The 24645-nt window shown below is 32.5% G+C and overlaps 1 protein-coding gene across 3 annotated transcripts in view; it reads left to right on the plus strand.

Moving 5' to 3' along the window:
• Positions 1–24645, plus strand: part of STRA6 (signaling receptor and transporter of retinol STRA6) — a 585684-nt gene that overhangs the window by 454357 nt on the left and 106682 nt on the right. For all 3 annotated transcript variants that reach the window (XM_044077758.1, XM_044077760.1, XM_044077759.1), the window contains exon 15: positions 13526–13627. In XM_044077758.1, coding sequence (XP_043933693.1) covers positions 13526–13627 — 102 coding nt within the window. The remainder of the gene's footprint in view (positions 1–13525; positions 13628–24645) is intronic.

Consider the following 24645-nt stretch of genomic DNA (forward strand, 5'->3'; position numbering starts at 1 on the left):
AAATAATGTTATAAGTAACATAATGGTAGTGTAGCTTACATTAGGTGTGTTCATAGGTTCATAAGTTGGTACTAGGCTATCAGCCCTAGGGCCTATACAAGCCTAGCCATAACAAGTCCCTGGCTATGGTGTGTTACATGAATAATATTATAAGTAATAAATGATTCTGTAGCTTACATTAGGTGTGTATTACATAAATAATGTTATAAGTAACATATTGATAGTGTGGCTTACAGTTAGGTGTGTGTTGCATAAATAATGGTATAAGTAACATAATGATAGTGTGTCCTACATTAGGTGTGTGTTATATAATGTTATAAGTAACATAATGATATTGTAGCTTACATTATGTGGGTGTTTCATAATGTTATAAGCAACATAATGATAGTTTTACTTACATTAGGTTTGTGTTACATAAATAATGTTATAAGAAACATAATGATACTGTAGCTTACATTAGGTTTGTGTTACATAAATAATGTTATAGGTAACATGATCACTGAAACTTACATTGTATGTGTTACATAAATAATTTCACAGGTAACATTATGATAGTTTATCTTACATTAGGTGTGTGCTACATAAATAATGTTATAAGTAACATAATGATATCGTAGCTTACATTAGGTGTGTGTTACATAGATAATGTTATAAGTAACACAATGGTACTGTAGCCTACATTAGGTGTGTGTTACATAATAATATTTAAGTGACATAATGGTAACTGTAACTTACATTGTGTGTGTTACAAAAATAATGTTATAAGTAACATAATGATAGTGTAGCTTGCATTAGGTGTGAGTTACAAAAATAATGTTATAAGTAACCTAACAATTCTATAGCTTACATTAGGTGTATGTTACATAAATATTGTTATATGTAACATAATGATACTGTAGCTTACATTAGGTGTGTGTTACATACATAAATAATGTTATAAGTAACATAATGATACTGTAGCTTACATTAGGTGTGTGTTACCTAAATATTGTTATAAGTAACATAATGATAGTGTAGCTTACATTAGGTGTGTGTTACATAAATAATGTTATAAGTGACATAATGACACTGTAGCTTACATTAGGTGTGTGTTACATAAATAATAAGTAACATAATGATATTGTAGCTCACATTAGGTATGTGTTACCTAAATATTGTTATAAGTAAAATAATTATAGTGTAGCTTACATTAGGTGTGTGTTACATAAATAATGTTATAAGTAATATAATGACACTGTAGCTTACATTAGGTGTGTGTTACATAAATAATGTCATAAGTAACAATGATTGTGTAGCTTACATTAGGTGTGTGTTACATAAATAATGTTATAAGTTACATAACAATACTATAGCTTACGTTAGGTGTGTGCTACATAAATAATGCTATAAGTAACATGATACTGTAGCTTACATTGGGTGTGTGTTACATAAATAATGTTATAAGTTACATAATGATACTTTAGCTTATATAAGGTATGTGTTACATAAATAAGATTAAAAGTAACACAGTGATGTTGTAGCTTACATTAGGTGTGTCTTGCATAAATAGTGGGATAAGTAACAAAATGATAATTGTAACTTACATTGTATGTGTTACAAAAATAATGTTACAAGTAACATAATGATAGTGTAGGTTACATTAGGTGTGTGTTACGTAAATAATGGTATAAGTAACATAATGATACTGTAGCTTGCATTAGGTGTGTTACATAGTGTTATATACAACATAATGATCGTGCAGCTTACATTAGGTGTGTGTTACATAAATAATGTTATAAGTATAATGATAGTGTAGCTTATATTAGGTGAACGTTACATAAATAATGTTATAAGTAAACATAATGATAGTGCAGTTTTCATCAAGTGTGTGTTATATAAATACTGTTATAATTAACATAATGATACCGTAGCCTACATTCGGTGCATGTTACATAAATAATGTACATAATGATAGTGTAGCTTTCATTACATGTGTGTTACATAAATAATGTTATAAGTAACATTAGGTTATAAGTAACATAATGATAGTGTAGCTTACATTAGCTGTGTGTTACATAAATAATGTTATAAGTAACATACTGTAGCTTATATTAGGTGTGTCTTACATAAGTAATGTTATAAGTATCATAATGATTGTGTAGCTTACATTAGGTGTGTCCTACATAAATAATGTTACTATCTTACATTAATAATATTATAAGTAAAAGAATGATAGTGTAGCTTACATTAGGAGTATGTTACTTAAATAATGTTATAAGTAACATAATGATATCTTAGCTTACATTAGTTGTGTGTTACTTAAATAATGTAAGTAGCATACTGATAGTGTGGTTTACATTAGGTGTGTGTTACATAAATAATATTATAGGTGACATGATAGTGTAGCTTACATTAGGTGTGTGTTACATAAATGTTCTAAGTAACATACTGATAACCATAGCTTACATTAGCTGTGTTTTACATAAATAATATTATAAGTAACATAATGATAGTGTATATTACATTAGGTGTGTGTTACATAAATATTGTTATAAGAAACATAGTGATACTGCAGCTTATGTAACACACACCTAATGTTACTATATTACATTAATAATGTTATAAGTAAAATAATAGTGTAGGTTGCATTAGGTGTGTGTTACATAAATATTTTATAGGTAACATAATGATAGTGTAGCTTACATTAGGTGTGTGTTACATAAATAATGTTATACGTAACATAATGATATTGTAGCTTACATTAGGTGTGTGTTACATAAATAATGTTATAAGTAACACAATGGTATTGTAGCCTCCATTAGGTGTGCGTTACATAATAATGTTTAAGTAACATAATGGTACTGTAGCTTACATTGGGTGTGTGTTACATAAATAATGTAATGTTACATAATGATACTTTAGCTTATATAAGGTGTGTGTTACATAAATAAGGTTAAAAGTAACACAATGATATTGTAGGTTACTTTAGGTGTGTCTTACATAAATAATGGGATAAGTAACAAAATGATAACTGTAATTTACATTGTGTGTGTTAAATAATGTTATAAGTAACATAATGATACTGTACCATATATTGTGTGTGTTACATAAATAATATAAGTAACATAATGATAACTGTAACTTACATTGTATGTGTTACAAAAATGTTACAAGTAACATAATGATAGTGTGGGTTACATTAGGTGTGTGTTACATAAATAATGGTATAAGTAACATAATGATACTGTAGCGTACATTAGGTGTGTGTTACATAAATATTGCTATAAGTACCATAATGATAGTGTAGCTTACATTAGGTGTGTGTTACATAAATAATGTTATAAGTTACATAATGATACTTTAGCTTACGTTAGGTGTGTGTTACATAGTGTTATATACAACATAATGATTGTGCAGCTTACATTAGGTGTGTGTTACATAAATAATGTTATAGGTATCATAATAATAGTGTAGTTTTCATCAGGTGTGTGTTACATAAATACTGTTATAAGTAACATGATGATACTGTAGCTTACATTCGGTGCATGTTACATAAATAATGTACATAGTGATAGTGTAGCTTACATTAGGTGTGTGTTACATAAATAATGTTATAAGTAACATACTGTAGCTTACATTAGGTGTGTCTTACATAAATAATGTTACTATGTTGCATTAATAATAATATAAGTAAAAGAATGATAGTGTAGCTTTCATTAGGTGTGTGTTACTTAAATAAGGTTATAAGCAACATAATGATATGTTAGCCTACATTAGTTGTGTGTTACTTAAATAATGTAAGTAACATACTGATAGTGTGGTTTACATTAGGTGTGTGTTACATAAATAATATTATATGTAACTTGATAGTGTAGCTTACATTAGGTATGTGTTACATAAATGTTCTAAGTAACATACTGATAACTATAGCTTATATTAGGTGTGTGTTACATAAATAATGTTATAAGTAACATAATGATAGTGTAGCTTACATTAGGTGTGTGTTATATAAATAATGCTACTATGTTACATTAATAATGTTATAAGTAAAATAATAGTATAGCTGACATTAGTTGTGTGTTACATAAATATATGTAACATGATAGTGTAGCTTACATTAGGTGTGCGTTACATAATAATGTTATAAGTAACATAATGATACTGTACCTTATATTAGGTGTGTTTTACATAAGTAATGTTTTAAGTAACACAATGATAGTGTAGCTTACATTAGGTGTGTGTTACATAATGTTATAAGTAACATAATGATACTGTAGCTTGCATTAAGAGGGTGTTACATAAATATTGTTATAAGCAACATAATTATACTGTAACGTACATTAGGTGTGTTAAATAAATAGTGTTATAAGTAACATAATGATACTGTAGTTTACATTAGGGGTGTGTTACATAAATAATGGTATAAGTAACATAATGATAGTGTAGATTACATTAGGTGTGTGTTACATAAATTTTGTTATAAGTAACATAGTGATACTGTAGCTTATGTAACACACACCTAATGTTACTATGTTACATTAATAATGTTATAAGTAAATTAATTATAGTGTAAGTTGCATTGGGTGTGTGTTACATAAATAATTTTATAGATAACATAATGATAGTATAGCTTACATTAGGTGTGTGTTACATAAATAATGTTATAAGTAACATATTGATAGTGTAGCTTACATTAGGTGTGCGTTACATAATGTAACTAACATAATGATACTTTATCTTACATTAGGTGTGTTTTACATAAATAATGTTTTACGTAACATACGGTAGCATTGTCGCCTCACAGTAAGATGTTGTCCTGTTCGATTCTCAGCTAGAGCGTCTTCTGTTTGGAGACATGCATGAATGGGCGTACCTTCGTTGAAGGTTGTGCGTCAGAGCTGGCAACTCGGTACGTACAAATATACTGCCAATCATTAGTGGACCGGAGTTCTGCTGTGGCGACCCCTAACCGGGAAAAGCTGAAAGATACAACAATGATAGTGTAGCTTACATTAGGTGTGTGTTACATAAATATTGTTATAAGTAACATAGTGATACTGTAGCTTAGATTAGGTGTGTGCTACATAAATCATGCTATAAGTAACATAATGATAGTGTAGCTTATATTAGGTGTGTGTTGCATAAATAATGTTAGAAGTAACATAATGATATTGTAGCTTACATTAGGTGTGTGTTCCATAATGTTATAAGTAACATAATGATAGTGTAACTTACATTAGGTGTGTTACAAAAATAATGTTAATATGTTACAAGTATCATAATTATAGTGTAGCTTACATTAGCTGTGTGTTACATAAATAATGCTATAAGTAACATAATGGTAGTGTAGCTTACATTAGGTTTATGTTACATAAATAATGTTATAAGTAAAATAATTATACTGTAGCTTACATTAGGTTTGTGTTGCATAAATAATGTTATAAGTAACATAAGTATACTGTAGCTTACATTAAGTGTGTGTTACCTTAATATTGTTATAAGTAACATAATGATAGTGCATCTTACATCAGGTGTGTATTACATAAGTAATGTTATAAGTAACATAATTATATTGTAGCTTACATTAGGTGTGTGTTACATAAAGACTGTTATAAGTAACATAATGATACTGTACCTTACATTTGGTGCATGTTGGATAAATAATGTTATAAGTAAAATAATGATAGTTTAGCTTTCATTACCTGTGTGTTACATAAATAATGTTATGAGTAACATAATGATAGTGTAGCTTACATTAGGTGTGTGTTACATAAATATTGTTATAAGTAACATAATGATATTTTAGCTAACATTAGGTGTGTGTTTCATAAATAATGTTATAAGTAACATAATGATACTGTAGCTTACATTAGGTGTGTGTTACACAAATATTGTTATGAGTAACATAATGATATTATAGCTTGCATTAGGTATGTGTTACATAAATGATGTTATAAGTAGCATAATGATTCTGTAGCTTAGATTAGGTGTGTGTTGCATAAATAATATTATAAGCAACATAATGATAGTGTAGCTTACATTAGGTGTGTGTTATATAAATACTGTTTTAAGTAACAATGATACTGTAGCTTACATTCGGTGTATATTACATAAATAATGTTATAAGTAACATGATAGTGTAGCTTTCATTACGTGTGTGTTACATAAATAATGTTATAAGTAACATAATGATAGTGTAGCTTGCATTAGGTGTGTGTTACATAAATAATGTTATAAGTAACAATGATAGTGTAGCTTACATTAGGTGTGTGTTACATAAATAATGTTATAAGTAACATAATCATACTGTAGCTTACATTAGGTGTGTCTTACATACATAATTGCATAAGTAGCATAATGATTGTATAGGTTAAATTAGGTGTGTGTTACATAGATAATGGTATAAGTAACAATGATAGTGTAGGTTACATTAGGTGTGTGTTGCACAGATAATGGTATACGTAACATAATGATACTGTAGCTTACACTGGGTGTGTGTTACATAGTGTTATATACAGCATAATGATCATTCAGCTTACATTAGGTGTGTTACATAAATATTGTTATAAGGAACATTATGATAACTATAACTTACATTTTATGTCTTACATAAATAATGTTACAAGTAACATAATGATAGGGTAAGTTACATGAAGTGTGTGTTACATAGATAATGGTATAAGTAACATAATGATACTGTAGCTTACATTAGGTGTGTTACATAGTGTTATATACAGCATAATGATCGTGCAGCTTACATTAGTTGTGTGTTGCATAAATAATGTTATAAGTAACATAATGATAGTGTAGTTTTCATAAGGTGTATGTTACATAAATACTGTTTTAAGTAACAATGAAACTGTAGCTTGCATTCGGTGCATGTTACATAAATAATGTTATAAGTAACATAATGATAGTGTAGCTTTCATTACCTGTGTGTTACATAAATAATGTTATAAGTCACATAATGATAGTGTAGCTTACATTAGGCATGTGTTACATAAATAATGTTAAAAGTAACATAATCATACTGTAGCTTACATTAGGTGTGTGTTACCTAAATAATGTAAGGAACATACTGATAGTGTGGCTTACATTAGGTGTGTGTTACATAAATAATGGTATACGTAATATGATAGTGTAGCTTACATTATGTGCGTGTTACATAAATAATATTATAAGTAACATTATGATAACTGTAACTTTCATTGTATGTGCTACATAAATAATGTTGCAAGTAACATAAAGATAGTGTAGGTTAGGTTAGCTGTCTGTTACATAGATAATGATATAAGTAACATAATGATACTGTAGCTTACATTAGGTGTGTGTTACATAGTGTTATATACAGCATAATGATTGTGCAGCTTACATTAGGTGTGTTACATAAATAATGTTATAAGTAACATAATCATACTGTAGCTTACATTAGGTGTGCGTTACATAATGTTATAAGTAACATAATGATACTGTATCATACATTAGGTGTGTTTTGCATAAATAATGTTACTGTGTTACATTAATGATGTTTTAAGTAAAACAATGATACTGTAGCTTACATTAGGTGTGTTACATAAATAATTTTATAAGTAAAATAATAGTGTAACTTACATTAGGTGTGCGTTTCATAATTATAAGTAACATAATGATACTGTATCTTACAGTCGGTGTGTTTTACATAAATAGTGTTTTAAGTAACATAATGATAGTGTAGCTTACATTAGGTGTGTGTTATATAAATAATTCTATAAGTAAGATAATAGTGTAGCTTACATTAGGTGTGTGTTACATAATGTTATAAGTAACATAATGATGCTGTAGCTTGCATTAGGAGTGTGTTACATAAATATTGTTATAAGTAACATAATTGTAATGTAGCTTACATTAAGTGTGTGTTACACAAATAATGTTATAAGTTACATAATGATATTTTAGCTTACATTAGGTGTGTGTTACATATATAATGTTACAAGTAATATAATGATACTATAGCTTACATTAGGTATGTTACATAAATATTGCTATAACTACCATAATGATAGTGTAGTTTACATTAGGTGTTTGTTACACAAATTATGTTATAAGTAACATAATGATACTGTAGTTTAGATTAGGTGTGTGTTACATAAATAATGTTATACGTAACATAATGATAGTGTAGCTTACATTAGGTGTGTTACATAAATGTTATAAATAACATAATGATAGTGTAGCTTACATTAGGTGTATGTTATATAAATAATGTTCTAAGTAACATAATGATACTGCAGCTTACATTAGGTGTGTGTTGCATGAATAATGTTATAAGTAACATAATGATAGTGTAGTTTTCATTAGGTGCGTGTTACATAAATACTCTTAAGTAACTGATACTGTAGCTTACATTCAGTGTATGTTACATAAATGTTATAAGTAACAATGATAGTGTAGCTTTCATTACGTGTGTGTTACATAAATAATGTTATAAGTAACATAATGATAGTGTAGCTTACATTAGGTGTGTGTTACACAAATAATGTTATAAGTAACATAATCATACATTACATAATTATAAGTAACATAATGATACTGTATCTTACAGTCGGTGTGTTTTACATAAATAGTGTTTTAAGTAACATAATGATAGTGTAGCTTATGTTATAACCTTGACGATTGGATGGGAGAAAGGAAATTCACCCCAGGGATCACGTCAGTCGCCCTGCTAGACAGGGGTCCAGGAAAGTAAATAATGTGGGAAGAAATATTCAGGGAATTGTTATGGCTAGGCTTGTATAGGCCCTAGGGCTGATAGCCTAGTACTAACCTATGAACCTATGAACCTATACTGTAGCTTACATTGGGTGTGCGTTACATAAATAATGTCATAAGTAACATAATGATTGTAGAGCTTACATTAGCTGTGTGTTACATAAGTAACATAATCATACTATATCTTATATTAGGTGTGTGTTACATAAATACTGTTATACGTATAATGATACTGTAGCTTACATTCAGTGTATGTTACATAAATGTTATAAGTAACATAATGATAGTGTAGCTTTCATTACGTGTGTGTTACATAAATAATGTTATAAGTAACATAATGATAGTGTAGCTTACATTAGGTGTGTGTTAATAATGTTATAAGTAACATAATCATACTGTAGCTTACATTGGGTGTGCGTTACATAAATAATGTCATAAGTAACATAATGATTGTAGAGCTTACATTAGCTGTGTGTTACATAAGTAACATAATCATACTATATCTTACATTAGGTGTGTGTTACATAAATAATGTCTTAAGTAACATAATGACTGTGTAGCTTGCATTAGGTGTGCGTTCCATAGTAATGCTATAAGTAACATAATGATACGGTAGCTTACTTTAGGTGTGTTTTACATAAATAATGTTTAAAATAACATGATAGTATAGCTTACATTAGGTGTGTGTTACACAAATAATGTTATAAGTAACATAATGATAGTGTAGCTTACATTAGGTGTGCGTTAGATAAATAATGTTATAAGTAGCACAATGATAGTGTAGCTTACATTAGATGCGAGTTACATAATAATGTTATAAGTAACATAATGATACGGTAGCTTACATTAGGTGTGTTTTACATAAATAATGTTTTAAGTAACATGATAGTGTAGCTTACATTAGGTGTGTGTTACATAATGTTTTAAGTAACATAATGATACTGTTCCTTGCATTAGGAGTGTGTTACATAAATATTGTTATAAGTAACATAATTATACTGTAGCTTGCATTAGATGTGTGTTACATAAATAGTATTATAAGTAACATAATGATACTGTAGCTTAAATTAGGTGTGTTACATAAATAATGTTATAAGAAACAATGATACTGTATCTTACATTAGGTGTGCGTTACATAAATAATGTTATAAGTAACATAGTGATACTGTAGCTTACATTAGGTATGTGCTACATAAATAATGTTATAAGTAACATAATGATGCTTTAACTTACATTAGGTGTATGTTACATAAATAATGTTATAAGAAACATGATATTGTAGCTTACATTAGGTGTGTGTTACATAATAATGTTATAATTAACATAATGATACTGTAGCTTACAATAGGTGTGTGTTACATAAATGTTATAAATAACATAACTGTAACTTACATTGTGTGTGTTACATAAATAATGTTATAAGTAAAATAATGATACTGTAGCTCACATTAGGTGTGTGTTACATAAATAATGGTATAAGCAACATAATGATAGTGTAGCTTACATTAGGTGTGTATTACATAAATAATGTTATAAGTAACATACTGTTAACTGATACTTACATTGTCTGTGTTATGTTAGTGTAGCTTACATTAGGTGTGTGTTACATAAATGTTATAAGTAACATAATGATAGTGTAACTTACATTACGTGTTTGTTACTTAAATAACGTTACTATGTTACATAAATAATGTTTAAGTAACAATCATACTGTAGCTTACATTTCGTGTGTGTTACATAAATTTTATAAGTAGAATAAAAGCTGTAAGTTGCATTGTGTTACATAAATAATGTTATCAGTAACATTATGGTACTGCAACTTACATTAGGTGTGTGTTACATATATAATGTTATAAGTAACATAATGATATTGTACTTTACATTTGGAGAATGTTACATAAATAATATAACTAAAATAATAATATTGTAGCTTACATTAGGTGTATGTTACATAAATATTGTTATTAGTAACATAATGATATTGTTGCTTACATTAGGTGTGTATTACATAAATAATGGTATACGTAACAATGACAACTGTGGTAGTTACATAAATAATGTTATAAATAAAATAATACTGTAGCTTACTTTAGGCGTGTTTTACATATTAATGTTACAAATAATATAATGATACTGTAGCTTACATTAAGTGTTGTTGTTGTGTCTTTCGGATTTTCCCGGTTAGGGGTCGCCACAGCGGAACTCCGGTCCACTAATGATTGGCAGCAGATTTTTACATGCCGAGTTGCCGGCCCTGACGCACAACCTTCAACGAAGGTACGCCCATTCACGCAGGTCTCCACACAGAAGACACTCTAGCTGAGAATCAAACAGGACAACGTCTTACTGTGAGGCGACAATGCTACCGCAGCACCACCACCACAGCTGTAGCTTACATTAAGTGTATGTTACATAAATAATGTTATAAGTAACATAATGATACTGTAGCTTACATTAGGTGTGTGTTACATAAATAATCTTATACGTAACATAATGATAGTGTAGGTTGCATTAGGTGTGTGTTGCATAAATAATGTTATAGGTAACATAATGATAACTGTAACTTACATTGTATGTGTTACATAAATAATTTTATAGGTAAAATAATGATAGTGTAACTTACATTAGGTGTTTGTTACATAAATAATGTTACTATGTTACATAAATAATGTTTAAGTAAAATAATGATAGTGTAGCTTAATTTCGGTGTATGTTACATAAATAATGCTATAAGTAACATAATAAAAATAAAACGTCTTCTATTTAAAACACTAAAATAATAAAGTAAATAAAACTCGCAGGCACCAAACATTTCAATTAAGCTTTCGCTCTTATTAGATGAAAGAGCTTCTTCAGAATAACCAAATTTTCAAACACATACAGTATAATTCAGAGTAAATCACATGTAAGTACAGTAACCAATGAATTAAAATCAAAACATTAGTACAGAGACCAATGAAATATCAATATAACATTCAAACAGTACCAATGAAATAGTATAAAGTGTGAAACTAATATGAATATGTATATATGTACATGGAATGCATATTCATAAGGGTAAAGTACACCACTCCTAAGAGTTCCATCTTAAAGCACATTTGATGTTGACACTTTCATTCAACCCAGGGAATGCTTCTGAATTCAAAAGCAACTGCCACTTAAGTTCCCTTAGTTCTAGGTAACATTCCCAATCACCAAAAAAAAACATTCTACTTGTTCAAGAATAATAAAATAAAATTTCTTAAAAGAAGTGCAGGCAATGCTATGTTTAGCTAGGGCATTGTTCATATTATTAGATCTAATTGCTACTAAGTGTTCCTTAATCCTGTCTGAGAGCTTCCTAGCTGTTTTTCCAATATAAAAAGCAGAACAAGTTTCATATATACCAGCATAAACTACTGCGGTTGAGTGACAGAAAAAATGTTTGGAATATCTAATAGTATAGTTACAGTGGGGAAAAGTATAATGGGTTCCTGATAAAATATAAGGGCAAACTGCACATTTCATGCAAGAATGCATACCTACTAGTACATTAGATGTAGTTGTGCTATTGATCCAAAAAGGAGAATCTCTATTTTCCAGATTCATTCTGATGGTTCTAGTTCTTTTAAAAGAAAAAGAAGGTGAGGTGCCAATAGCTGTGGTCATGTGCTGAGATTCAGTTAACAGGTCCCAGTTATTAGAAATAATGTTTCTGATATGAAGCATGTCCCTAGAGATGGGTAGCGGGAAACTAAAAGATCTGTTGGAAGTATCAGGTTTAGCAGACATAGGTTTGAATCCATATAGTAGAATAGGAAAATGTTTTGTATATCTCTCAGATGCTACTTCAGTGTAAATAGAATCAATTAACCACTCAGGGTAATTTCTTCTTAGAAACATCTTTTTTAACAGCATAGCATTAGTATGTGGTAGTGTAGCTTACATGAAGTTTGTGTTACATAAATAATGTTATAAGTAACATAATGATAGTGTAGCTTACATTAGGTGTGTGTTACATGAAGAATGTTATAAGTAACATTATGATGCTGTAGCTTACATTAGGTGTGTGTTACATAAATAATGTTATAAGGAACAATGATAGTGTATCTTACATTAGGTGTGTGTTAAATAATGTTATAAGTAACATAATGATATTGTAGCTTACATTAGGTGTGTGTTGCATAATGTTATAAGTAACATAATGATAGTGTAACTTACATTAGGTGTGTGTTACATAAATAATGTTACTAAGTTACATAAAGCTTGACATAGGATGTGTCAACCTACCAAATCAGTTTGCTTGAATAGCTAAACAGTTTAACAGGTCCTGCACAGCAGGGGTGTCTTTGAATTTTATAGCCTCGTATAACATACCAACTGTGTAAGTCTGGCAATAATTTTATATCCTGTCTGTAACATAACCTGACACCCAACATATTTAATATTTCTGCTTAGTAACTTAACATGTTCATAGTTGTTATAGTTCTAATTTATTAATCCTTTTTTTCTACAAGGAAAAAACTGTGCAGAACCTTTTTTGCAGCTATCTAGCAATGCTTGCAGAAATAAAGGGAAGACATTTTTAATAAATCAATGCCTTGGATTCACTTTTTAAATATACGGAGTGCTGCATGTAAGTAGCTATGAATGTACTTAAAGTCAGCAAAATGGAGGAAACATTAATAGCATTGATGTACACGTTTTATATGCTGAAAGAGAATACAACCCATCCTGCTAAAACTTAGAGAATCTGATATATAATCCACTGTGTTTCAGTTCATTACCAAAACTTTAGTTTTTTATTTGTCATTCACAGGCCTTTCTGGTTGTTACTGGTATTGGTGGTGGTGATGCAACATTTAACAGCTGAATATGTTTTCCTGCACAACAGTGAGCTGACACAAAGCTTTCTCAAGAGGTATGAGACATGGCATGTTAATGCAGAAAAGAACGCACTTAGGTTTTTGGTTTGGACTGATAGAAACAAATCACTGGAAATATTAAAATAGAAATGTGTTGTAATCAGTGCTTGGAACATTAATGTTAATTGCCTCCTACTACATAGTGAGATCATTTTCTGCATGTTTGTAACACACGTTTAAAATAGCACTAACTGAAAACCATAAGAAGTATTTTCTTGATGTACATGTGGACTGTAGCAGCAGTGGTTAATATAGGCTAGATAAACAAGTTGTGGATGGAGGTGCTGCCGTGGTGCAGCAGTTAGCGTGGTCACCTCATAGCAAGAGGTTATCCTGTCCGATTCTCTGCTGGGGTGCCTTCTGTGCGGAGTCTGCATGTCCTCCCTGCTGTCACATGGGTTTCCTCCCACATTCCAAAGACATGCAGTAGGTGGCTTGGACATTCTAAATTGCTATGTTTACCAATCCATTGACTCAACAGAACAAATACAAAGTTCCAGTGATATAAATGAGATTATTAACCCTTAAACAACACTTTGCCATCTCAGTAAAAAAACTGATATTCTCCAAAAGTGGGGTAAAGAAAGAGGTTCATATTACACTGATTGTCAGTAAAAACAAAAATGCATGAAAAAATAAAGCATTATCATCACAGAAAGAAAGCTTACCAAAAGTCTGAAAAGATGTAACATAAGTTAACTTATCAGCATGGAATGAAAACAAAGAATGCATAATTTGTTCCCAAATCATGTAATAACAAATCACAAGGTGAGTAAAAAAAGCAGTGCCTGTGAAGGAGGCAAGGGCGCTTTTAAACACTGAAAAGGCTCTTGTTATAACCAGTCGTTCAGTGAGTAAACATACTATCAGAAATTAATGCAGCAACCTAAAACTGACAAGGCTCTGATGATACCAGGTTTTCTGGTGAAAGCGCTCAGTCATTGAATTGTGGATTTGTGGATTAAACTGCTTCCTACAACTGCTCGTGGTCTTAGCCTTATTGTGACTTTTATCCTGTGGTAGACCTGTTTGTGCTTTCACCTAAAACTGACAACTTTGAATACATATGAAGACAATGAAGACTATATGCCACAAGTGCACCAGGTTTGAACGATCATTTTTCATTATTACCAGTATTAAAAAGAAGATCTTTCAAGCTTTAAAGATTAAAAGATTTTACAATTTTGTAATGTATGAATGCAAAAGTTTTTTTTTGGTTCATATGTATTCAAAGTTGTCAATTTTAGGTTGCTGTATTAATTATTCATAAGGTATTTAAATAACTGATTGAATGAAGAATTTCAAGTATATAATGGTGACCTCATTTCCTTTCATTAAGTTCTGATGATGTCCCAGAGCATAGATGGAGGGATGAAAGCGCTTAGCAGTTTTTTTGTTTATTGTTGGTTTATGGATTTTATCTTGGACTGTTTGTGAGGCTTATTGTGAAGTACACGTACAAGCACTGTGTGTTTTTACTATACAAAAAATGAAAGCAAGTAGTCATTCTAAGAAAGGATGTAAAAATAATGCATCATCTTCTGGTAATATATCTTATCGTATTTTGGAAAGATGAAGCTTACCTGGCTGTACCATCGGGTCATTTTGAGGTTGAAAAAACATTTTACATTGCTGTAAGGGACATTAATACTACACAGATCATAAAGGTATATTTTGTTTACTTTCTCAGCATAGTTACTCTTTAACAACCTTCTATAGTTCAGATATTTTATTGTGCAGTATTTGCATGAGGATATGGATTTAATATATTTTGAGATTTAAACAAGATTCTTACGACAGGCTATATAATCAGATATTCAAACTTCTCATGATTTGTAAATTGAAATTCTAAGGATAATAAAGCATACTGCTTAAGTTATGAGGCTGCAGTGATACAATTACATTACAAACCCATAACTTTAGTTGTTTACAGCATTTGTGGCCTGAAATGTCAACGTATTTTCTAACTCCTTATTCTGAACGTAAATATTGGAAATCTACATATGTCGTGGAATACAAGATGATGTAATCAAATACATTAATCTGTCACAGTTGGCTAAAGATGCATTCTGGAATTAAAACAATTAGGATCACATAAATGAAATGTTCTAATAAATGTATTTTATCTAATCTTTGAGCAAAGTGGTGAGGAATTATTTGACATGAGGGTGCACTTCCCCAAAATAATTTCAGGATCATAGTTCTGTTAGCTCTCGGTATTTTGCTTTAAAATGTTGACAAGTATTTTTTTTTTATCATTTTAATGAACATAAGCATTTTATTTGGAATGGTGGATAACTTAACATTAGCATGAAAGCTTTATGTCTGGGGGCTGTAATACACAATGTATTTAGTTGAATCAAAAGACTTCTACCACTCTACCATTTAAATGTTGAAAACGATCCAGTATCTGAAAGGATGACTGATGAGGAAGGAAATGTAAAGAAAACCGAAATAGCAAGGTAGGGAAATACTTTAGTAATTGCAAAAATGTCATTCTTGTAGGTAAATAAATGTGATTTTAAGAACTAAATATAAATGTGTTGTAGTTACATATTGCACTGCTCCTCCATGGCCCTGAACATCATAAAGTGAATTTTTGATAATTAAACAAATATATTTTAAGGATAAGGCAGATACGATCAATCAGTCAATCAATCAATCAAACTCCCTTCCTTTAAGTAGGGAGAGAAACTCCAGGTATAATGATTTATAAATAAACTAAGGGAATAACACCACCATAGGTCCATAAAGCAGTGCCCTGATGTAATTATAAAATGTCCTTACAAAACACAAATACTGTGTTGGGCTACTGTAAAGAAACATTAACATTGAATCACCTCTTTTTTCTGTAGACTGACAATGTTAGTCATACATTGATTATTTATTGTAACTGCTGTATGTTAAAATAATGATGACTTTTATATTTGAAGAAGATTTTTTTTTTCAGATTAAGGCAATTGTACCAACTCTTTTTCTATTTCTTATACAATTTTGTTGTACCCCCAGTGGCATTTCAAGCAGCCTTGTATCCTGTATAATAACATGTATTATTGCCTGTTAGCAGCACAGATTATAGATTTCCAGAACCTTTTACAATAACAGGTATATACAATGTTTTTTATAGTTTCTTGAAGCACTGATACTGTGAACATTCACTGGCAGCCATATCTAATCTTTTAATTCAGTTCTGCAGTTATCTTTTTCCTGCTGACCTTTTACTGCATACATGTTCAGATGATGAAAGGTAAAAGGATCTGTGTAAGGTGCAGAATTGTCCATCTGGTATGTAGTAGGAGGTAGTGCTGGGGAAAACTTGCATATGAAATTGTTTGGAAAGTACAAAATATGACAGTGATGGGTGGATGTCTTTAAAGGTACAAAACCAGCACAGAATTTTACATTTAAAATGGTATTATAAGTTCTGAGAGCTAGGTACTCTATTGTTACAGTTTAATTTTTATAACAGAACTGACTTGTATATAAAAAGAAACAGTAGTACTGTTGCACTCCAACTGCTGCATTATTATAGCAAAATGAATTCATAACCTGGAGGAGCTGGAGATGAGAGTTGCACCTACATCTGCCAGAATTAACCATATTGCCTGAAAGCTATCCAGTCTTACTAATAAGAATATAATGCGCTACACGGAGCAGAAACAAGCAATTTGTAACTAATTCTATTGGTATCATTTCAGTCCTCAGTTAATACTTCAAGCAGTTCATATAATTTTTGTATTGAAAGTTGAAGAGGTAGTAATATATTCAGATAACTACAGATATACAACATGGGATATTTTGAAATGGTAAGAAATTTGAAGGGCAATTGACAAATGGACAATCTTTTCAGGCAAATAAAACAAAAATGTAACAGAAGCGAACAGCATGAAGTATTCTGCATAAATGGCATTAATTGACACCAGATATAATCCATGCCGCTGCCAGATATGCTGAAGAAAAGATCCTCAAGGATCTATGTTTAGCATAGAGCAATATAGCTTTTAGTTACTAGTACCTTTTTATTTATATTGACACCACTGAACAAATCTGTTCAGACACTTTAAAATTCTAAGTATTGTATCTGTTAGGAATGGCTGTCCCTTACATTTCTTAATAATCTGTTCATAAAAGTTTTTTCCTGATAAGCTTCCCATGGGATTGCTTTACTGTCTGATACTGATCACTTTCCCTACCCAGAGAATAGCTATTTGTTTTCTGTTATGTATTTACATGGATCTTTTCTAGTCTGAAATTCTTGCACGGAAACTGCAATATGTCTGTTGTGCAAAATCTCAGACAAAAGAACTGCAATGTTGACTTCTCTTTTCACAATGCAGATCAAATAAACCAGCTATCCAAATAAAAGGAAACGTGGCATGTTATCAAAAACTACCTCACCCCAAAAATTTACGTAGTCAGTGTAGGTCATTTCATCTATTCAGAGCATAGTAAAGGCAAGCTCTTTTAAAGTGAATGTCGTATTTTAATTTTAAATCCAAGATCAAAGAATAAGCAAATGGATATCATATGGAATATAAAAACTCATAACTGCTCAGTTTCAATTGACAAAAAGTTTAGCTTATTGTCACAAAACGTATCAAAAGGAGCTAAATACAAAGCATAGGTGTTTTCACTGATCACACTGCAAATGCAAGTCTGTGTATCTTGTATACTACTAGAAAGGAATAAAGGCAGTGATATTTTGCCAGAAGCATTTAATTTAGGAAATACTCAAAATACAGCATTCTGAAATAATTTTCTTAAGGACTAATACAAGACTTGAAGTGATTTCTAAATATTTTAGAAAATTAAACCTTTTGCATTGTTGAAATTGTTGAACTGCCATCAGAAAATAGCACCCAAAAGGTAAGTTCATACAATTTAGAAGAATCTAAACTAGTCATCCACATGACAACCATTTAATGTGTGCATCATCTGTATGGTTAAAGGAAAGCACGTTTTGATATTTGTTCCTAAGTTGCTGCAAACATTTAACAATATCCACTAGATTTCCACAAAATAGAAGATGAGTGGATGACTAGCATGTAATAGTTTGCAAATTTGAATAAAACTGCCTTTCACAACTGGACTCATTTTGGTGTCAAACACCACCAATGTGCATATGTGAATAAATGTGGAAACATTCTGATCTAAGGCTTCCACATCACATCAAGCCTTTCTAAATCCTGGGCTTAGTTCATGTTTATAATGCTCAGCTTTCTTTCACAGTATGAAAACAAACCATTTAAGAAAGGTATGTTTTTTTTTTCACGCATGAATTGCATCGTCTTCTTTATATGCAGAAAATACTGTATTAGCATTATAGAGCTCTTAACCACAGCAAGCGACTGACAAACTGAAAAGTATAATATTTTACCACTTTATACGCAGAAATGTGCCATTCTGAAAAAAAGTACAAGGAAAAGAAAGAAAAAAATAAATGAATATTGGCTTTGCAGAACATGCTTACCTGAAGAGCCTAAAGCTGAAAATTCCATTCATCTTCCCCTCCTCCTCAGAAGCTCAGAAGGGACTATTCTTATTTATTTAGTTAGTTGCTATTTGGTAACTGGGCAGGTGAGCTTGTCCAAATGACCTGGGTGGAGAAACGTGAATACAAATTTTTATAACATAAACAAAGAAAGATATACAAAATGAATACATGAGATTGAACATAATGCACTAATTTAAAGATCAGCAGAATGTTTATATAGATGCAAAGGACTGATTATAAGAGAAGAGCTGTACAATTCACATTAAAGGTATAGTTTATTTCGAAAGAAGCATAAGGAAGACATAAATTCTCAAAGCAACACTTTACACATATTTGCAGGTCAGCTAAGAACAGCAAGCTGGAGTGGGTTGCATAAGTGTTGCTAGTCACTGTTCCTGTGCGAATTGGTGTTTACACAACATTGTTAATTTTATTTTTTTTTATTTTATTTTATTTTACATTTGTTGACCGGGCTGGTCCAACTGGATATATGTCCATTTTCAGCAGAGGCCCGAGGAGAAAAGCTCCATATGCAAGCATTTGTAATAACAGGTAAAACATTAAACATGGTTATAATATATATGTCAAAAATCATTAGATATTAAAAGGCAGAAGTTGAGAAAATAGAGAGTGTATTTTGTTAAGAGTTTCTTAAAGCTAGAGAAAGTAAAAAAGAAAAAAATTTGCTAGTACCTAGATACCTGAGGAAAGGTAGTTATTTACAGCAGAAAAGTTGAGTACCTAGATACCCAAGGTAATCTAGTCAGGGTTGCTACAGGGGCAGAGCCAGTGGGTTTTGAGGTATGTTTTGAGTTGGGATTTGAAGCAGGGAAGAGAGGAGATTGCTGTGAGATTGTGAGGAAGAGTATTCCAGGTTTTTCCTACTGTGTTGGAGAACAAGGATTTGCCAACTGAGTTATTGGGTTTACTAGTTGATATAAGTAGTTTGTCGGAGGAGCGAAGGCTTTTAAGATTGCAGTATGGAGTGATAAGTGAAGTGAGAATGGGTGTGTTTATGGGTTTGTAAAGGATTTTGTGGGCTAAGGAGATCTGGTGAAATAGAATTTGGTTTTGTAGCTCTAGCCATCGTAGTTGCCTTAAGTTTTGGCAGTGGTGAGTTCTAAAAGTAGAATTAGTGGCAAATCTGGCAATATTGTTGTAGGCAGCAGACAGTTTGCTGAGGTTAGCTTTGGACACTGAAGTGTAGATGGGAGAGGTGTACAGGAGAGTGGAGATGGGTCTGGGCAATGGAAGTTCTGGCATGTGGAGTAAGGAATGGTTTAATTTTATAGAGGGAGCCTAGTTTTCTGTTAACTAATTTTATAGTATTGCTGATGTGTGTGTCAAAGGTGAGAGTGTTGTCTATTTCAACTCCAAGGAGTTTGGTAGTTGGATCGGGTGATATGTTCGTGCCATTATTTGATGTGACACAGAAATTCAGTAGAGAGGATTTTCGGGTTGGTGAGAAGAGTAATAATTTGTTTTTTTTGGGGTTCAAAATTAAGCATCGTTTGAGGAACCAAATTTCTACGGTTTCAAAAGTCTTTTGGGTGAGAGAGTGCAGTACAGAGGGGGATGAGGCAGAACAGATTAAAGTGGAATCATCCGCATATTGTATACAGGTGGCAGGAGAAATATGAGTATGAAGATCATTAATGAAAATTGAAAAGAGGAGAGGGCCAAGAATTGAGCCCTGGGGAACTCCTAGAGTAATGGGGAGGTGGTTGGATAAGTTATTTTGCCACCTCACTGCCTGTTTTCTGTTGTGCAGGTAAGAGTGGAACCATTTAATTGAGCTTGTGTCAAGTGCAAATGATTTAAGTAAGTGTAACAATATTTTGTGATTGACCATATTGAAGGCTTTGGATAGATCAATAAATATAGCAGAGCTAAGAGTATTATTGTTCCTATTTTTATTGATGCAGTCTGTGAAGGAGAGGAGGGCAGAGGTGGTGCTATGGTAGTGTCTAAAACCATGTTGACAGTTAGCTAGCAGATTGTTAGTTAACAGGTGTTTCAGAAGTTGCTTCTGGACACATTTTTCCATGATTTTAGCAAGAGGAGAGAGCAAGGCTATGGGTCGGTAGTTAGAGAGTTCAGTTGATTTTCCTCCTTTATGAAGGGAAATAACATGAGATATTTTCCAGAGAGAAGGAATGTAGCCTTCTTCAATGGTTCTGTTAATCAGGATGGAGATGGGATAGGTCAGTGCATTAGCAGCAACTTTTAGGTACATAGCAGGTAGATGGTCCGCAGATGGAGAGGAGGGTTTAAGTTTATGTAGCAGAGAACGAATAAGTGCAGAGGGAACACGTTGAAGTTGAAATGTGGGAATGGAAGTGTTAGAAGAGGAGGAAAGACAAGAAATATCAGGGGAGAGTTGATTGGAAAGAGACTGGACAGTTTCAGTAAAGAAGGTGTTAAAGGCGTTGGCAGTGTGTTTGGGGTTATATTGGGAGGTGCCTGCTGGGTTTGGAGTGTCCGAGTGGCCAGGCTTCATGAGATTATTTATTCCTGCCCATAACTTTTGTAGGTTATGCAGGTTAGCCTGTTGCAAATGGCAGTAGTAGTTTCTTTTATCCAGAATTACTGCTTTTTTTTGTAATGTTTCTTATTTGTTTAAAGTTGAGATGGTCAGTGGGATCTTTAGTACTGCGGTATTTGGACCAGAGTTTATTTTTCAAAATAATTTTATGCCTTGTGTCCTTTGTTAGCCAAGGGGCGGCTCTTGAGGAAAGTCTGATGGACCTTGTGGGAGCATGTGTGTCAAGAATAGATAGGAATTTAGAGTTAAAATATGTCACGGCATCATCCAGTGGGAGGTGTTTAAGAGAAGACCAACTGCAGGACCTAAGTTCTGCTTCAAATCTATCAGGGTTAAAAGTTTTGTTTGTTCTAACCATTTTGTATTTTGTTAAGTTAGGGTTATCAGTTTTATGTCTAATTAGGTAAGTAAGGGCATGGTCACTTATATAATCAGGCAGTGTACCTACTGTATATGTTTGGTGGTGGTTATTTATCAGAATCCAGTCTAAAATGCTTTCTTTGTTGCTAGGTTTATTTCTTCTGGTAGGAGAGAGAATCGTTTGTGAGAAACCATGCAGATTTAAGAGGGTGGAAGGGTTAGCTGAAGAGCAGGTATTCCAGTCTATATTGACATCTCCAAGGACTATTGTTTCTTGTGGAAAGTGTATGGCCAGCCAGCTAAGGATTTCTTCTAAGGTACTACTGTTGTTGCCTGGGGGCAGGTATATGCAGATTATATAGATGGATTTGTAGACATTAATTTGGAGTTTGGATACAAGGATTTCAGCATTACTTTTGGAGGGAGGTTTATCCTGTAAGGCAGTGATTTGCAACCCCACCGCCTTTTTTTGTAGTGCGGTCAAGTCGATGAATGTTGTAGCCAGGGGGAATAATCTCTTTGTCCTGAATTACTGGTTTAAGCCAGGTTTCAGTCAAGCAAAGGATGTCGAATGAGTGTACATCAAGTAGTGCATGAAGGGGGGCAATTTTATTTTTAATACTGCGGATGTTAAGGTGAGCTATTATTAGAGTTTGAGGGTTGGTTAGTTTTTTTGAGTTAGAGGAGAGAGTGGAAAGTGGGTTTGCAGCTGTGGTGTTGTTTGGGCATGGTTGGGTTGAATGTCACCTGCTAGCAGAGAGAGGATTAATCTTTTTAACCAGTCAGAGGGTTTAGGGGAACTGAGTAGTGATTTTCTGTCATTTTGATGGGAGTAGGTAATGTGAATCTTTCTATGAAATTTTGTAGCTAGGTAGCTGGGAGAAAGTATGAAGTTAAAACAGTGGTGAGATGAATTTATGGTAGTTAACGTTATGTGTTTGGAGAGAGAATTAGCTTCTGAGAGGCTATAGTGTTTATAGGAAGTTAGAAAGTAGGGTATAATAAGGAAAGGGAGAATTGAGAATGTGAGAAGTTGTTTTGAATGTGATGATGTTATTAGAGTAGGCATAGTGACAGGAGAGTAACAAGGAGTTAATTTGGGAAGATGAAGAAATAATGAGAACAGGAGATGGATGTTAACTGTGAAAAGTAGTTGTGGCAGGTGGATGGTTATAAGTGGTATAGGGAAGGGTGTCAGAGTGATTGGAGGAATACAAATAGTGGGAGTGGTTAAGGACGTATAAGTGTAGGACCACTGGGGGTGGGTGGGAATTGGGAATAGGGCAGGGGAGCAGAGTGAACCCGCAGGGCGAATGGAGCAGGCACAGACAAAGGAAGGACAACAGTCAGAAAACAATCAGGAAAGCAGCTAAATTAAGGTAAGTGAAGGTGGGTGAGAGAAGTGACAAAAGTGTTAGATTATGTTCAAACTGAGAACTTTAATAAAAATATATATAAGTGAGAGAGAAGAGGAAAGGTTTAGAAGCAATGTTTTTATCAGCAGGAATAGTAGGTAATAGTAAGGTAAAGGGAGAGAGAGATTCAGGTAGAATAATGTTGCAAGGTTAGGGTGCCCTCTAGTGGACACAAAGAGGAAGTACAGAAGAGAGTACTTTGCAGGCAAGAGCTGAGATGAGAAGTAAAGGACAATGTGGTTTCTTAGGGATTCTTCCAGGCTGCCTGGGATATTGTGGTGGGCAAGTCAAAAAGGGAGAGGGGGCAACTAGTAGTAGGGAGAGTGGGGGAGAGGCTGCTATGTGTCCAGGCTGAACTAGCGACACTGGAGTTGAGGTTACAAAAAACAGAATACAAAAATCACTAAGGCTAGACGAGGGAACACATACTTTTTGGATTCCTTTTAAATGCAGGGTTCAGAGGTGGGAAGCCCAATTTCTTGAGAAAAACTGGGGAAGAGGCAGAGGAAGGTCCTTGATATAGGTTCTTGTTCACCAGGAGAGCTTCAGTAGATCCAGGGAGTAGAGTTTAGTTAAAGAGCTGGAAGTAGTAAAAAGGGGTTGAGAGTGGAGTAAGATAAGATAAGATTAGATTAATCCATTACCTTGGATTGCCAAGATGCCAGTGAGACCACCAAACTCCTCAGTGTTTTCACAGATGACAACCACTCTAAATGTCTCTCATCTAAGGAGATCTAGAAGGGTACTCCCCTCAACCCTAGAGATGAAATGGGCTTGAAACCCCTAGCAATGTCAACATTCTGCAAGACGGTCTTATGCAGGCTAATGACTGTTGCCAAAGTCATGGTTTTGCACCTAATGCAAAAAAAAAACTATTATCATCCCCTTCAGCAAGGGTGATGTTCCTGCAAACTACCACATGAATAACAATACCCTAAGCACACAGTCAGTGGTGAAAAATCTGAAAACACTACAGCAACCTTAACTTTGATCACCTTGCCTCCATGGGGGTAAAAATGGCATTTTATATTGCTCATCTCATAAGTAATGGCATTGTCTCCAGAAAAAAGAGGTTATAAACCCCCCCATAGTCTTCCCTCATCAGGCCAGTAGTAAAGTACAGTGCTCCCTTTGGTATGTTTCTTTCCAAACACCTGCAGCAATTGGAGAGACCACAAAGGTTCTTTACAAAGAAAATTC

Source organism: Protopterus annectens, chromosome 7.part0 (genome assembly GCF_019279795.1).
Source record: "Protopterus annectens isolate FY-2018-M chromosome 7.part0, PAN1.0, whole genome shotgun sequence".
NCBI classification, from domain to species: Eukaryota; Metazoa; Chordata; order Ceratodontiformes; family Protopteridae; genus Protopterus; species Protopterus annectens.